Genomic DNA, 14,795 nt, shown 5'->3' with positions numbered 1-14,795 from the left:
TTCAAGGGGTATCACGGTGATCAAACACACAGAATTGGTGGATCTGTTAGTTTGCAGGGGAGGGAGGAATCAAGGACACTTGCCAGGGCTTGGGGAACTAGGGAGCTGGTTGGGCCACTACTGAGATGGTAGATAAGGTCAATGACCCGCTGGACTCCCACATCTGGAGCCTGGCAGGGTAGCAGCACAGCAAGGCTCAGGCTTCCAGAACTCCGGGGTCTCTTTCCCCCACCCCCCCAGACCCAAAGATGGTTCAAAGCCATCAGACCTCTCCAAAACCCTGACAAAGTTCTTCCCTTCTAGGAGGGCTTGCAGGACGCACTGTGCCAAAAGGCTGTGAGGTCCACATCCAGAAGAACACAAGAGCCAGAGCTGGGCATTCACACACCACCCAAAAGGTGCACACTCGCACACGTGAACTCCCCAAGGCCACTGGGTGAGTTTATTGTGAAACCTCTTGCGGTGAGGATGGGATGGGCGGGCCAGGATAGGGAGGGGAGCAGGTGCGGGCTCTAGGAGGCCGAGTCAGAGGCCTCTGAGCTGTCCTTAACGTCGGTGCTCTCTGTGGTCTCGCTGACCTCGCTGAGGTCCTTGCTGTCACCACCGCTGTCCTCCGCAACCAGGCCCTTTTCCTCACGACAGGCCTCCCCTGAGCTTGGAAGCGAGTTGCCCTTGCCTTCCATCTTGTTCTCGATGGAGCCCAGTACCACGTGCCTGCCCTTCTCCTTCAGCTCCAGGTGCCGCCTCAGCTGCCACGGGAAGCCCAGGAGAGGTGGGAGGAAGGAGACAGGGCCTAAGTCTCTAGACCATGAGGGCCCACTCCCACTGCCCGTTTCTGGTCTCTTGCTGGGGGTGCAGGCAGGGCAGGAAACACAGGACTGCATTGAGACCCAGGGCTAGTCCCGGCAACTGCCCCCTCTGGGCCTGTTTCCTCTGCAGTGAAGTGGAGGTGTTCACACGCCCTCACGCAGCTGCTGTGGAGCCCTCTGAATGGCCCCGGCCCCCATGGAGCCTTGGGCAGAGCCCTATCTCCTCAGCCTTGGAGCCAGCTGCAGCCATCCCCAGCCCCATGCCTCAGCACATCCAGACTGTCCTGTCACAGCGGCCTCTGGGCAGGACAGGCCTCCTCCTCAGAAAATGGAGCCTTGGCCCGATGACAGCCTTCTTTAAAGCCCTGCCAAGGTCTGGCTCCCCACCTGTCAGCTGAGGCGAAGAGGACCAGGACACCTCCAACTCCCTCAGGCCACCCCGCTCAGCCTGCTTGGGGCCGGTGGACCTGGCCCCACTGGACTCACCTCATCGGCCATCTGGGTGAGGTCCCGCTTCATGGCGTATGCATCTTCCCCGTCAGCGTAGTATTTGGGCTCCACTTCACTGATCCTGGGGGCGGGGGGGGGGGCGGGGTGGAGAGGAGGAGGAGAAACCGAGTTGGGGGCATTCTCCTCCACCCTCTGGTGCCATCTGCCATTGGGACGGGTGTCAGTGCCCCCAAAGGCCCTTTGGAGACATTTCCGACGTGGCCTTCCATCTGCTTTCTCCGACAGTAAGCCGGACTCCTTCCCACCCTTGGCATTCTGCCACCCCACCTCATCCCTAACCTGGCTCCCAAGGATCTATTTCTGTGGTTTCCTGGGAACCACGGCCCCTGCATGTGGTAGTACCCTACCCCTCCTTGCCCAGTTCCCTGTCATTTCCTGGGCATGCATGGCTGGCTGGCTCCCATGCTGAACAGTTGGAAACGGCGGGGGGTGGTGCTGTGGTCTCTGTTCTTGGTGTTCTTGGATGGCCCAGAAAGGCCCTGCCAGCCTTCAGACCCGGGAACTGTCAACCAGCAGGGGAGTCTGCATCCAGGTCAAAGATCCTCAGATGCCCAGCCCGTAGGTCCTTCCCTTCCTTAAGCAAGCTGAAGCTAAGGCTGTCTCAGTGGGCTCTCCACAAACAGCCCATCCCAGCAACTTTCACCACAATGCCCTGGGCAGGGCAGTTCCTGGCCAGGCTCTCTGTGTCCTGTGCTGGGCACACTGAGCGGACTGCTCTCACCCACTAGGACACCCAGGGCTCTAGACCCCTCTGCTGCACCCTTCCTGCACCAATATGCTTCGGTTTACCCTTTCTTCTGGTTCTGCTGAGATGCTTCTAGGTGCCAGGCACTCTCAGTCCTGTTCCTGTCCTGGGTCCTTGTCTCTACTTCTGAATCCCTTCACCATGCTGCCCTTCACCTGGCCCCCACCAGCAGCAGGTAGTCCTCTTCTGCCCAGCAAGAAACACTAAATGTCCTCTAGGCCCACAACACATCTCGAACAGACAGTGGCAGGTGGGTGTCACTGTCTCTGAGTGAAGGCCAAAGCCTGTCCCTAGCTCTAGCTGCCGCCCACCCTCATGCCCAGAAAGTAGCTCAGCCCATCTCAGCCACCTGGGCAAGCCAGACCTGGGGACTGTCCCACTCCCATTAGAAACATCTAGATCTACTTACTGAAAGTTGAGCGTGTTGGAATAGAGGTGCAGAGCTGCCCGGTTACTGTAGGGGAACAAGGCTGTGCTGAGCTCTACAGACCAGGCCAGACAGGGACAACACGTCCAGGTCCTGCCCATCCTCCCAGTCCCGCTCCCCACAAATCCCACCTCCCAGTCTTCTCCAAAAGCCAAGGCAGCCCAGGACCCGTATCAAGACAGCAGCCCCCACCCCCCTTCCTTTGACCCCGGCTTCCACCTCTTCCTGACATGCAGGGAGACATATTTGGCATTGAAGTTCTCAATCATGGCTCGGGAGGCCTGGTCCATCAGCTTTTGAGCCAGGCCAAGACGCCGGTGGGAACGCTTAACAGCCTAGGGGCAGAAAAGTGGGACCTCAGAGGCAGCTCCAACTAACTTCCATGCCCACCAGAGCCTGGGTGGGGAGGTCCTACGCACCAGCGAGGTGATATGTCCATGGGGCACATCGTCCGGGTCTTCTTCCCTAGATCAAGAAGAAAGAGAGGCTAGGAGCAAACCCCACAGTGCCCCCCAGATCCCGGGTAGGGGAAAGAGTCAGGGCTCTCCAGACCCCAGGCAGCAGACAAAAGACATGTGCAGTATCAATGGAACACTATTCAGTGCTAAAAAGAAGGGAGTTATAAAGCCAGGAAAAGACATGGAGGAAACTTCAATGCATATGACTGAGAGGCAGTCTGAAATGGCTACACTGTATGTTGAGGTACGTATACAGTCACTCGTGTTCGACTCTGCGACACCATGGACAGTAGCCCACCAGGCTCCTTTGTCCATGGAGATTCTCCAGGCAAGAGTGCTAGAGTGGGTTGCCATTTCCACCTCCAGGGGATCTTCCCCACCCAGGGATTGAACCTGTGTCTCCTGCACTGGCAGGCAGACTCTTTACCACTGAGCCACCTGGGAAGCCCACACACTGTATGATTCTAATCATGGGATGTTCTAGAAAAGGTAAAACTATGGAGACAGTAAAGAGATCAGTGGTTCCCTGGGGAGAGAGGAGGGATGAACAGGTGGAGTACGGAAAACTCGGTGGGCACTAAGACTACTCTGTGTGATACTATAGTAGTGAATACATGTTGTTATACATTTGTCCATATGACTCCAAGGATGAAACTTACTGTGAACTATGGACTTTAATAATGATGCAGCAATATTGTAACAGATGTACCAGGAGATATTAGTAAGAGAGGCAACCAGGAAAGACAGGGAAGGAGTTATGTGAGAGTGTATTTTGCACTCACATTTCCTCTAAAGCTCAAACTGAACTAAAGAACAGTCTATTCATTTCAAAAAGAAAAAAAAAAAAAAAAAAACAACCCAACCCAGGCAGCCTCCATCAGACATGTGCAGATGTCAGTGTCCCTCCTCCCCCACCCGCAGGTCAGGCGCCAGTTTTGTCTCTCTGCCTCTGGTGACTCACATTTTGGCCAGGACGTACCCCACGATCTTCCCATTCTCGTCCTCAGCGATGTACGAGAGCTAAAAGACAGGAGGAAAGAGGAGGCAGAAAACAAATTTCTATCAGAGCTGGAGGAGCCCTTAGTGGACACCTGGCCCCACTGCCTGTCTCTTGCCCTGGCCATGATGGACAGCAGGCCAGGGTGGAGTTCAGTGACAGCTCCTGACCTCCAGGCAATGTGGCCTTGTTTTCCCATACCACACGGTGCCCCTTGTTCTTAACCGGGAAGAGGTGGGCAGACAGGTGGTAATTCTGCTCCTAGGTTGGCCCTGTTCGTCTCCCGTCTTCAGGCACCTCCTTTCCACCCCCAGCCACCCCAGATGAAGCCAACACTCAAGGCCTCCTTCACCCAGGTGTCCCCCTGGGACTCTTCATGGTCTCAGCCAACCCAGGGTGGGAATTCCCTGGCCTTGACCCAGTCCCCAAATTCAACAGCCGCCCACCTGGGGCCAGGAGAGGCCATGGTAGAAATAATATTTCATCTGGTAGTTCTCAGGCAGGCACAGGAGGTTGCAGTGTTGCATGTTCATCAGGTCCTCTGGCTGCGAGGGAGGAGGGCAGTGGAACGCGGTCAGGCCTGGGGCTGCACTAAGTAGGCCTCGGTTCTGTTGGAGCCCTGCTCGCTGTCTACTCACCGACCCTCCACCCCCACCCCCAGACCTGGGCGGGAGCTGGGACTATCTGTCTCTGCACAGTCCTGGGCCAGGGCTGCCGGGCAAAAACTTGACTGTTCCAGGAACGGACGTGAGCGCCAGGAAGCTCCCCAACACCATCCCACGGAGCCCCGACATCCCCGAAAAAGGGGTTCGCAGCCCCGGCTTTGAACCCCTGGCCTCATCTGTGGGGAGGGCCAACCCCACGGGAACGGTGGCCTTCACTGTTTTGTGCCGGGCGGCCGCAGGCGATCCAGGCGGCCGGCCCTGGGGCTCGGCCGGGCCCCTCGGGAGCATGCGCACGCGGCCACTGGGCCTCGCTCCCACGCGGCGCGGACCGTCTCCGGCCCCGGCCCCTCACCCTCGCATTGCGGATGTTCATAACGGCGGCGGGACTCGCGGCTCCCAGCGGGTCGTGAACGCGCAGTCAGCTGCCGCCGCGCTTCAGAGCGACACCGGGGCTGCCAGGCCACGGCTAGGGTTGGAGCTAGGTCCGGGATCGCGGGGGCGGTGGCGGAAGAGGCGGCGCGCGCCTGGCCCGTCCACCGGATGGAAGTGGCGCGCTGCCGGACCCACCCTCCTGGGTGCTCGGCTAATGCGCAGGGAGCTCCAAGGGCGGGGCGGGGTCTCTAGGCGGGGCGGGCCAATGGCCGGGCAAACCCGGGCGCGGGGCGGGCCTCTTGGCAAGGTGGGAGGTTCCAGCGCTCTGGGTGGGTCACTGGCCGGGCGAGCAGGTGCCCTCCAGCCGAAGGCGGCGGGCGTTCCCCACCTCCCGCGACCCCACGGAAGCTCACACACACAGACAGTGTAACAGGCTTCGTTTTATTCTGCGCCCGGGCGGGTGGGACCAGCGGGCGGAGACCGGGTGCTGAGGGCTGAGGCCGGAGCGAGGCGGCTCAGCAGGTTGTTCAGCATCTCCTCGCACATGGCCAGGCACCGCGGCACGTGGAAGCAGCCTACGGGGAGAGGCGGGACAGCGGGTTGGGAGAGCTGGGGACAACGAAGTGCCCTGAGCCCCTGAGGCCTCGCCCTGTCCCCAACTCACCTTTGAAAGGACCCCCCTTGATAGTGAGGGCGACCTTCCCGTCTCGGTTCAGGTAGCCAAACCATTCCCCGTACTCTGGATCGCGAAACTGCAATAACAAGGCAGTGACAAGCAGCGCCGGCAGGAGCTGCCCAGATGACAGACGCCTGGGGAATAAGTGTTCACCCGTCCCACTAAAGCGCTACTCGGGATCAGAGCCCGGGCAGACCCCAGATACCGTAACTACAGAACCAGTGCTGTTAGATCCCGCGTCCTGGACAAATATGAACACAAAGGGCTTTCTCTTTTCCTTTTTCTGCAGCCGAAGTGGGCACCTAGATACCCCACTTTGGAAAGGGGCTGCTGACTGTGAGATGAAACATTGCAAGATGGAATAAAAGAACCCTCCTTGGGTATGATGGAACAGTTCCATATCTTGAGTATGCTGGTAGTTATACAGATATATATATGGTACTTCCCTGGTGGCTCTGTGCAAAAGAACCTGCTTGCCAATGCAGGAGACCTGGGTTGGATCCCTGGATCGGGAAAAATCCCCTGGAGAAGGAAATGGCAACCCATTCCAGTATTCTTGCCTGGGAAATCCCATGAACAGAGGAGCCTGGGAGGCTGCAGTCCATTGGGCCGCAAGAGTCAGGTACAATTTAGGTACTAAACACAGATATATACATTGCTATATCTCAGTGAACTGAATACTTAAAATGGATTCTTAAAATATTAATTGCACTTCAACAGAATTGATTTAAAGAAAGAGAATAGAAGTGCTGACCTGTCATGTAACGTTGTAACAGATGATTCCCTTTGAGTTCCTGTTCTCTGCTTCACAGGCCTGTCTTCCAGTTGATGAGATTGTAGATATCTAGCACTGAGCTGACTCCAGCCTTGCTTGTCACAGGTCCCAAACACATCTCCCTCTCCCTTGGAGCCCCCTGAAGCCTGACCCTGCCCAGCAGCTGTATTGACCCATTCCGAATTCCTTTCTTCTCTCTTGCCCACAGTTTCTTGCAGATGCTCCAGGGTAGACTCCAGACCCCTGGCCTAGACCCTTCTCTTTCCTCCCCAGATAGAGACCTGAGTGGAATCCCTTCTCAGGACTGTGGAAGAAGTCAGTGACACTGAAGTCCACTATCAAAATCTTTTTAAATGTCGACCTGTGAATAGGTCTACTCCTCTTCATAGCAGGTAACACTAGTATCTATTCATTCTATCTTTCCAGTGACACTGCTCATGTCCTCACATTATTCAACTATTTTATCTGACACGGACAGATTGAACTGTTTTCCTGTCCAGCGTTTCTGTGGATGTCTGAATTTCCTGTCTTCTGTTATGATGATCAGTGCATAATGACTGATCTGTTTATAAGTTTCCTGATTGTTCGATGGCCATCTCTCTTTTTTGACAATTTATTCCTTAAATTTCACTTTATGCAGTTAACACCAATGGCCTCGAACACAGGTTCTTTTGAATGCATTCAATATTAACATATATCACCCCGGGTCTTGTGACTGTTGTGTTTGGAAGTAATGATGAATATGTGCAATACTGGGAGATGCCCCTCGAACTACAATATAATGTGAACACATTTGGGATGTCTACTGGTGATGAAGTCAGACACTGCTAATACCACTGTGCTTTCATTCATGATGGAAGCAAATACTGGATTTCAGTTAGAGGTTAGCCTAAAGAAAGATAGAATTTTCTCCCAGGTCGCAAAACCCACAGACCACCAAGTAAGACTCCCTGTTGTAATCCTTCCTGTACTGGGGTTTACTGATGGAGTGAGTTGTGGCTTTCGAAACACATTGGGAATTTTCCTTCATTCAGGCTCAGCCCCCAAGGTGCCTCTCAGCCATGGCTGGCACAGGTCATCACTCCACTCATTGTGCTCGGGCCTCTAGTGGAGGGGAGTCTTTGGCTCCCTTCCTGCCTCACAACTGATTCTTGTCTCCTTTGCTGGGCCCTCCTATTCCCTCTTCTCTTTTCCTTCTGTCCTCAAAGCTCACCTTGCCTCGTGGCTTGCAGTATATATCATCTATATCCTTATGACACCCAAACACTTGTGGCCAGTCCAGACTCCTCCCACTCAGCCAGACTCTGAGCCCTGCTCCTGTTGCATCTTGCACCCCGGGTCAGGCCCCCACTCACTGGCCAGGATGACAGCCACTGCGCCATCTCCCTGACTTGGCCCATGGCCCTATGGCCTCCCCTTCCGAAGCCCCGGCACCCATGAACCCCAGAGTCAGGTTGACCCCTCTTTGCTGAGCACCCCTTCCAGCTTTTTTCCTTCCCATCAGCCCCGCCTGCAGCCCCCGACCTTGATGTATTTCCCAGAGCTCTCAGCCCCATCTCTGTTTGCTTGTTTACTTGTTTATGGTCAGCCACTGCCAGCAAAATGTGAGCTCCAGTGGGGAAGGGGCTGCTCTGTTGACTCAACAGAGGGTACTGGGGCTGGGACCTCCATGTCTGCTGAGGGGCAAGCGGGGGATGTGCAGGAAGACTCGCCCTCCCCACCCAGTCTGCAGTTTCCACACCTTTGCTGAGACCAGGAAGCAGCACTTACCCGGTGGAAGGTGTACTCGGCCACCTGGTAGAAGATGCGAAGCAAGGCAGGGTCCCCAGTCTCACTGTAGCCCATGAGGAAGGCGATCATGGCTTCACTGTGTGGCCACCAGAGCTTCATGGCCCACTCCAGCTGGGAGCAGAGAGGAGTCATCTGGAAACCTGGGTCCCACCCTCCGCCACCCCTCTCAGCAGGAAGGTCACCCCCATCATTCAGGCCCTGGCTAAGACTCCATCTGGCCCAGGCACTTGGAGCTTCATTGTGACATGGACGTCTATGGAGGCCTTGACCACCCGGCAGATTGGCACTAGCTTCTTGAGCTGGAAGGGCAGGGCTGGGCCAGGCTCCCCTTAAGCCCTGGAATCCAAACCCTGGCTGTCTCATCAGTCTGTCTAGGGCCCCTTGGACAGTCAGCTCCTGCCAGTGGCCAACTCAGCCACCTTCTGTGGACCTCAGTGGGATCAAGGCATAATCACACAGACGTAATGATCACACACAAATCTGCCCTCAGTGCTGATGGCTTAGAATCATCCAACGAACTTTTCCAAGATGGAGGGACATGTGTCTCCTTGTGTACATGAGCTTGAGGACCACTGGGGTCTCCCTGGGCCCCGCACTCTGTGAAATGGTTTAAGGACAGCCCTGGGCACATTCCCACCTGGGTGGGGCAGAGGCCATCAGCATCCTGGAAGTAGAAGAGGCCACCATGCTCAGGGTCCCATCCAGAGTGGAAAGGCAACAGTAGGAACTTGTCAATCACGTGGGCTCGAAGTTTGGCATCACCTCTCTGGATGGCATAACGGAGCAGGAACCAGCCAGCCTCCAGCGCATGGCCTGGTGAGGGCTCAGGGTAAGGCAGGTAGCGCGGTCTCCCCCAGGTAGGGGGCTCCAGCCCCCTGCGCTGTATGCTGACTCCCTTCCTCTCTTGCCAGCAGTGGGGGCTGCTCTGAGCCATGCCCCCCAGCATGGCAGGCCCATCCCTGCTTCTCTGCCTGGTCCTCGGTGCCCAGTGTGGAGGGAGGCAGGCAGTCCCCACATCTGAAACCCACCCCACTCCCACTCCTCACCTGGGTTCTGGTGTCTCCCCAAGCAGCCTGAGAGTTCCTCACCATCCTCTGACACGTTCTCCAGCACAGCCTGCCCACCCCTCTGCAGAGGGAGGAGCAGAAGGGGGTTCAGTGCTCAGCAACCCCCTCCACCCCCTCCCTCCTCATCTGCAGGCTTGGGTGGGCTGGCGGGGGTGGGCAAGGGGATTTTGAGAAGGAGCTGATTCACTCCCAAGGGTCTGGAACTTGCTTTGGGCCTGGGTCCCGGAAGACATTGAATGGTGGGGACTGAGATTGGGCCGACCTGGCTGTCCAGAGGCCTGGGAGGAAGCTGGGTCTGGGTTTCATGCTCCCTGATGGGCCTGGGGGTTTGGACCCCACCCTCCTGCCCTCACCCCAACCTGGCTCCCCAGCGGCCTCCCCCACCCTTTCCAAGGGTTCTGGGCCACACCTCCCTGTGTCTCCCCATCTGTAAAATAGACCCCCAGCACATGAGTGGGCTTCCCTGGTGGCTCAGATGGTAAAGAATCTGCCTGCAACACGGCAGACCTGGGTTGGATCCCTGGGTGGGGAAGATCCCCTGGAGGAGGGCATGGCAACCCACTCCAGTATTCTGGCCTGGGAGAATCCCCATGGACCGAGGAGCCTGGCGGGCTACAGTCCATAGGGTCACAAAGAATCGGAGATGACTGAGCTCGGGGGTGGGGGTGGGGAATTGGGGTCACCCTGTGCCCCAGCCCCCCAGGACTGGTCTGGCAGCCGGCGTCTGCCTCCTGCCCCCACCTGCACATGTTGCAGAATCCTCTGAGCGCACCAGTCCCCCAGCTCCGCAGAGATGCCTGCCAGCTCCTCGTCCGCCTCCCCAAGCTGCTCCACCAGGTTGAGCAGCATCATGGGCACCGCCATGGACTCTGAGGCTGGGGCCCCAGGGAGCTGGGGCCGGCCCAGCCCAGAGGGGTCCTCCCGCACCCAGCTCACGATCTGATCCATCATCTCCATGGCTTCGTTCTGGGGGTGGAGGTGATGAGGGGAGACCCAGGCTGAGGCTGCACCCCATCCAGTCTGGTCTGCCCAGGTCCCTTGGGCTGAGCTTCTAAGACACTCCTGCCAAGGCCTGGCCCCGGGCTGGGTGCTAGGGCTCCTGGGCTGGGGGCTGCAGACCATGCCCAGGCAGTGAGGTCAGCTTTGAAAGACTAGGGGGCCAGGGAGGAGCACCCTCCCAGCCAGGGCAGGGCTGGTCCCTCTGAGCAGGACCCTGCAGAGCCGGGGTGGAGGGGGGCGGGAAGTTGATCCCCCCAGGGTCCCCCACCTCTTGTTTGTTGAAAAGCGTTAGCCTCCTAGGCCTTTCCAAGTTCCAAGGAGCACATTTAATCAAAGAAGTGAGGAAATGCAGAAACAAAGGAAAACTGATAAGCAAGACAAAACAATAAGTTTAGACTAAAGTCTTCCCCAAGAGCCATAAATAAAATCCTGAGTTGTATCCTCAAGCTGTTTTGCACATAACTAAAACACCCACCAGGGGGAAGAACTTAAGTACATGCTGCCCACTGTCACATAGAGCCCAGACCATTGGAAGCAGAAAGTGGATCCTGTAACTCCCTCCTGGTTATCTCACCACCAGCCAATCAGAAGAATGTTCCTAAGCCCTGCGACCTCCTCCTTGATTTTGCCCTAAACCCTTCTCTGAAAGGTGTTTTGAGCAGGACCTACCCTGTCCCTTTGGAATAAATGCTGCACTTTCCTTCCCCACCACCTGGTGTCAGTGAATTGCCTTCACTGCACATGGGCCCAAGTCTGGTTTGGTAACACCTCTGTGCCCATCCTAAAGAAAATCAGTCCTGAATATTCATTAGAAGGACTGATCCTGAAGCTGAAACTCCAGTACTTTTGGCCACCTGATACGAAGAACTGACTCATTGGAAAAGACTCTGATGCTGGGAGGGATTGGGAGCAGGAGGAGAAGGGGACGACAGAGGATGAGACAGCTGGATGGCATCACTGACTTGATGGACGTGAGTCTGAGTGAACTCTGGGAGTTGGTGATGGACAGGGAGGCCTGGTGTGCTGCGATTCATGGGGTCGCAAAGAGTCGGACACGACTGAGTGACTGAACTGAACTGAACGGTGCCCAGGGCCTCTGTGGGGGTTGTTGGGGGAGGGCCTCTGGGGGAGGGAGGACACACAGTGACAATAACAGCAATAACAGTGGGTGTGACTGGCAGCCCCAGGCCCTGCGGGCCCAGAGAAAGGACTGATGTTAAGGACAGATCTGGCCCGCACCCAAGCGCCAGGAGCCAGTGAAGTGAGGGCACGGAGATGTACAGCGTGCCCATCCTCCCCCGCACCTGGTACCGTGCATCCCCGGTCACCCTCCACAGCTCGTTCATGGCCATGGTGTAAAAACACTCGCTGAAGATGGTCCGCTGCACCTTGACTGGGCGGCCGTCCCTGGTCAGCACAAAGGCACACTTCTTTGCAGGAGGTGCCACTTGGGCATAACGCAGCAAAAACTCGCCACCTAGTGGTCAGGAAGGTGTCACGCTGGAAGGCGCGTTGGGGGTGCCCCAGCCAGCGCCTTCCTCCCCATCGGTGGGCACCCAGCGTCCTTGGGGGGCTTCCAGAGCCGGCTGGCAAGCAGGCAACTGGGAACACCACGTGGCTGCCGGGATCACCGAGAGTGGCCTCTGGGGAGACGGGGACGGGGAGGGAGGGCACCTGCTTTAGCTGCATTCAAAAGCTCCGGGCGGCGGAAGCGCTCAAACTGGCGGTACAAGCGACAGTACATCCACACCTGGGTGGGGGGCGGGGGAGCGGAGGGGTCATGGCTCAAGTAGGGAGCCGCCGTCCTCAGGGCCTTGAGAAGGAGGGCGGTGAGCCCGCGATCCCTGCCCAGTGTGAGAACTCAGGCAGGACCCAGCGCGCCGGTTCCAGTCCCGGGCGCCCCCGGCCACGCCTAGTCCGTACCTGCCTCCCTTGCAGCCAGACGTACTTGAGGTCATCGTACACCTGCCCGTCGCGGCCAAGGCACGTGAAGAAGCCCCTGTGGGACACGCTGGCATTAGCCGAGTTCGCGGGGTCGGGGGTGGGGGGGTGAAGGGGAATGGGGGCAGAGGCGGCGCCCCACAGATGGCAGCCAGCCCAGAGTGAGGTGCGGGGGCTCCAGAGGAGAGAAGAACCCAGTCCAAGGCCCCCAGAAGGGCGAGGAGCGCACCCCTGCTCCTGGTCGTGGGAATGATCCAGCCAGAAAGCCACCACGCGATCCAACTCGCGCGCCACGCGATCCTTCCAGGCCCGCAGCGTCTCTTGTTCCTTCTCCATGTCCTGTGGAGAGAGACTTGGAGACACGGCTCCCCCAGAGGCCATGCCATCTTTTCGGGTGCCCGTCCCGTCGGTGGACTCCCCGGGGCCGCAAGTCACCCCAGGCTCGAGTAGCCCCCTAGGGCTGCCTGACTCGGAGCCTCGGGAAGCCCCCCCACGCCCCCCGGGGCAGGCCTGCCCTCCTGACCAAGATGGGCCCCCGGACTTAACTCCCCGTTCCCGCCCCCCATCCTTGAAGGCCTCCTCCAGGACAACACCGACCATCCCCAGCCCGCACCCCTGCCCGGGCCGCCGAGCACTGGCCTGCCACACTCGGAGACCCCGGCTCATCACTCCCTGTCTTCCAGGAAGCCACACGGAGCGGAGTGCTGTCGCGTGACTGTCACTCAGCTGACCCAGCCTAGCACCACCCACCTCTACCCTCCAGGTTCCGCCCGGCCCGGGGCCGAGCCCGCAGCGGGGGCGGGGCTTGGCTGGCTCACCGCCACGCCCCACCCTCAGGTCACGCCCCCGGGCGGACCCCACCCCTACCCCCGCAGGGAGGCTGAGGAGTCTGGAGCTCCTCTGCTGGGCACCCTCCGTTCAATGCCCTCCTGGTGGGAAGTGCTGGGTGAGTTGGCAGGACGTTCTAGGATTGGGGTGGAAGGGGGGAGGAAAGAGGGAACTCAGGGCCATCTTCCCTCCTCCAGCCAGGTCTCCCCGCCTGAGGGTGGCCCCCCAGGGCAAGGAAGGGTAGGGCAGGGCATGAGCCCAGGTGTCCAGGAGAAGAAAAAGTGACAGTGAAGTCGCTTCTGACTCTTGGGGACCCCATGAACTGTAGCCTGCCAGGCTCCTACGTCCATGGGAATCTCCAGGCCAGAACAGTTGGAGTGGGTTGCCATTCCCTTCTCCAGGGGATCTTCCCAACCCAGGGATCGAATCTGGGTCTCCAGCATCACAGGCAGACTCTTTACCATCTGAACCACCAGGGAAGTCCAAGAGAAGAGACAGCTGGAAATGGCTGAATGCTGAGGCCCCGATGACCTGTGACTCCACAGGGTGGGCAAGTCCTCTCTCTGTGGAATCTGCTCCACAGCCCCTGACCTCTTCACCCCAGAGATGCCACTCGACAGTCAGGTGGGAACCGTGCAAGTGAAGAGCAGGGTCCTCAGAGCCAGAGTTCTCCAGGTCTTCCAGCACCCGGTCTGCCTCTCTGGACTGTCCGATTACGTTGGGTGCTCCGAAGAAGGAGGGTCAAACTTCCTCCTCTTGACCAGCCAATGGAAGAATTATGTGGAGGGGCCGTTTCCGGGACCCTAGGCTCCCATGGGGGCTTGGGAAAGCTTGGGCTTCAGAGGGGTGCGCCCTGTTTGCCGAAGATGTAACTGGGCCTCTGCCTTATCCGTGCAGCCCAGGGTCAGGAGCCTGGCGCACTGTGTGCTTGTCCCGACGAGACCATGGGCACCCTGCAGGTAAGCGCGCCCTGCGGCTGCTGTGTACCCCCCATATGACCTCATGCTTGGGAGGGATCCCAGCTGGGGGCCCGGCTGGCTTGGTATCAGCTGCCCAGCTGAAGATGCCTGTCATTATTCCTGGCGTGTCCCTTCCACCCAGCCTTCCCCTGCCTTCCTGTAACATGCCTAGCCAAGGATGAGCCTCGCTCCAGGGAAGGTTCTGAGGTTCCTGCCTCAGACAGGGCCGTCGAGTCATGGGCCAACCCTGAGGTGAAAGCGGGCGGTGCTCCTCACTCTATGACTTCTCTCCGGAGTCCCTCAGGTGGACTCTCTGCCCTACAGTTGGCCCACGTCCTCCCACCCCTGGACATTGCCCCCCTGCTGTAGCCTGAAGGACATGTGCCCACTGCTCTCCCTGGGCCTCTGCCCGCCACCACCACCCCCCCCCCCCCCGCCCAGGGGCCCCCCAGAGGCATGAGGTGCCTGGGCTCTGAGTCAGGTCAGAGTTGGCATGGCGAGGGACCGACAGGACCCCATGTTCACAAGACTCCATGATTCCAACAGAGAGGAGACCAGGGACAGAGGAGCATGTGCTGGGGTGAGGTGCCATGGTGTGCCCTGAGTGGAGAGGTGCAGGGGTTAATAGTCAGCCACCTGTTGCTCTAAATCATGAGAAAAACCCCATGGGCAAAGAATAAAATATAGCAATACAGCATAACCCAAATAAAAGTACATCAGGTTGATGAGTTGGGGTCGTCATGCCCTGCTAAGCTAAGGAAAAACATAGTGTGGAC

At 58.2% G+C, this 14,795-nt stretch overlaps 2 protein-coding genes across 4 annotated transcripts; both read right to left on the bottom strand.

Annotated features, from left to right (window-relative positions):
* Window positions 1-420: 420 nt before the first annotated feature.
* NAA10 (N(alpha)-acetyltransferase 10, NatA catalytic subunit) lies at window positions 421-5,179 on the bottom strand. 2 transcript variants are annotated; one of them, XM_027533986.1, is made up of 8 exons: window positions 4,964-5,179; window positions 4,393-4,491; window positions 3,911-3,969; window positions 2,911-2,956; window positions 2,711-2,826; window positions 2,474-2,518; window positions 1,296-1,380; window positions 421-749 (listed from the first exon to the last, which is right to left on the bottom strand). In XM_027533986.1, the coding sequence occupies exons 1-8, from the start codon at window positions 4,982-4,984 to the stop codon at window positions 513-515; spliced, it is 708 nt and encodes a 235-aa protein (XP_027389787.1). In that variant the 5' UTR covers window positions 4,985-5,179; the 3' UTR covers window positions 421-512. The 2 variants fall into 2 exon arrangements, with proteins under 2 accessions (XP_027389787.1, XP_027389788.1); XM_027533987.1 differs by lacking the exon at window positions 4,964-5,179 and adding an exon at window positions 4,610-4,839.
* A 224-nt stretch (window positions 5,180-5,403) lies between these two features.
* RENBP (renin binding protein) lies at window positions 5,404-12,974 on the bottom strand. Of its 2 annotated transcripts, none has more exons than XM_027533984.1 (11): window positions 12,872-12,974; window positions 12,462-12,571; window positions 12,215-12,290; window positions 11,966-12,041; window positions 11,596-11,768; window positions 10,034-10,258; window positions 9,272-9,353; window positions 8,863-9,038; window positions 8,205-8,336; window positions 5,648-5,735; window positions 5,404-5,558 (listed from the first exon to the last, which is right to left on the bottom strand). In XM_027533984.1, the coding sequence occupies exons 1-11, from the start codon at window positions 12,896-12,898 to the stop codon at window positions 5,425-5,427; spliced, it is 1,299 nt and encodes a 432-aa protein (XP_027389785.1). In that variant the 5' UTR covers window positions 12,899-12,974; the 3' UTR covers window positions 5,404-5,424. The 2 variants fall into 2 exon arrangements, with proteins under 2 accessions (XP_027389785.1, XP_027389786.1); XM_027533985.1 differs by having other exon boundaries at window positions 12,846-12,942.
* Between the last annotated feature and the right edge of the window lie 1,821 nt (window positions 12,975-14,795).

The sequence above is a fragment of the Bos indicus x Bos taurus genome, chromosome X (genome assembly GCF_003369695.1).
Source record: "Bos indicus x Bos taurus breed Angus x Brahman F1 hybrid chromosome X, Bos_hybrid_MaternalHap_v2.0, whole genome shotgun sequence".
Taxonomy (NCBI): Eukaryota; Metazoa; Chordata; class Mammalia; order Artiodactyla; family Bovidae; genus Bos; species Bos indicus x Bos taurus.
Note: the sequence above shows the minus strand (reverse complement) of the source record. Positions and strands in the feature narration are given on the sequence as shown.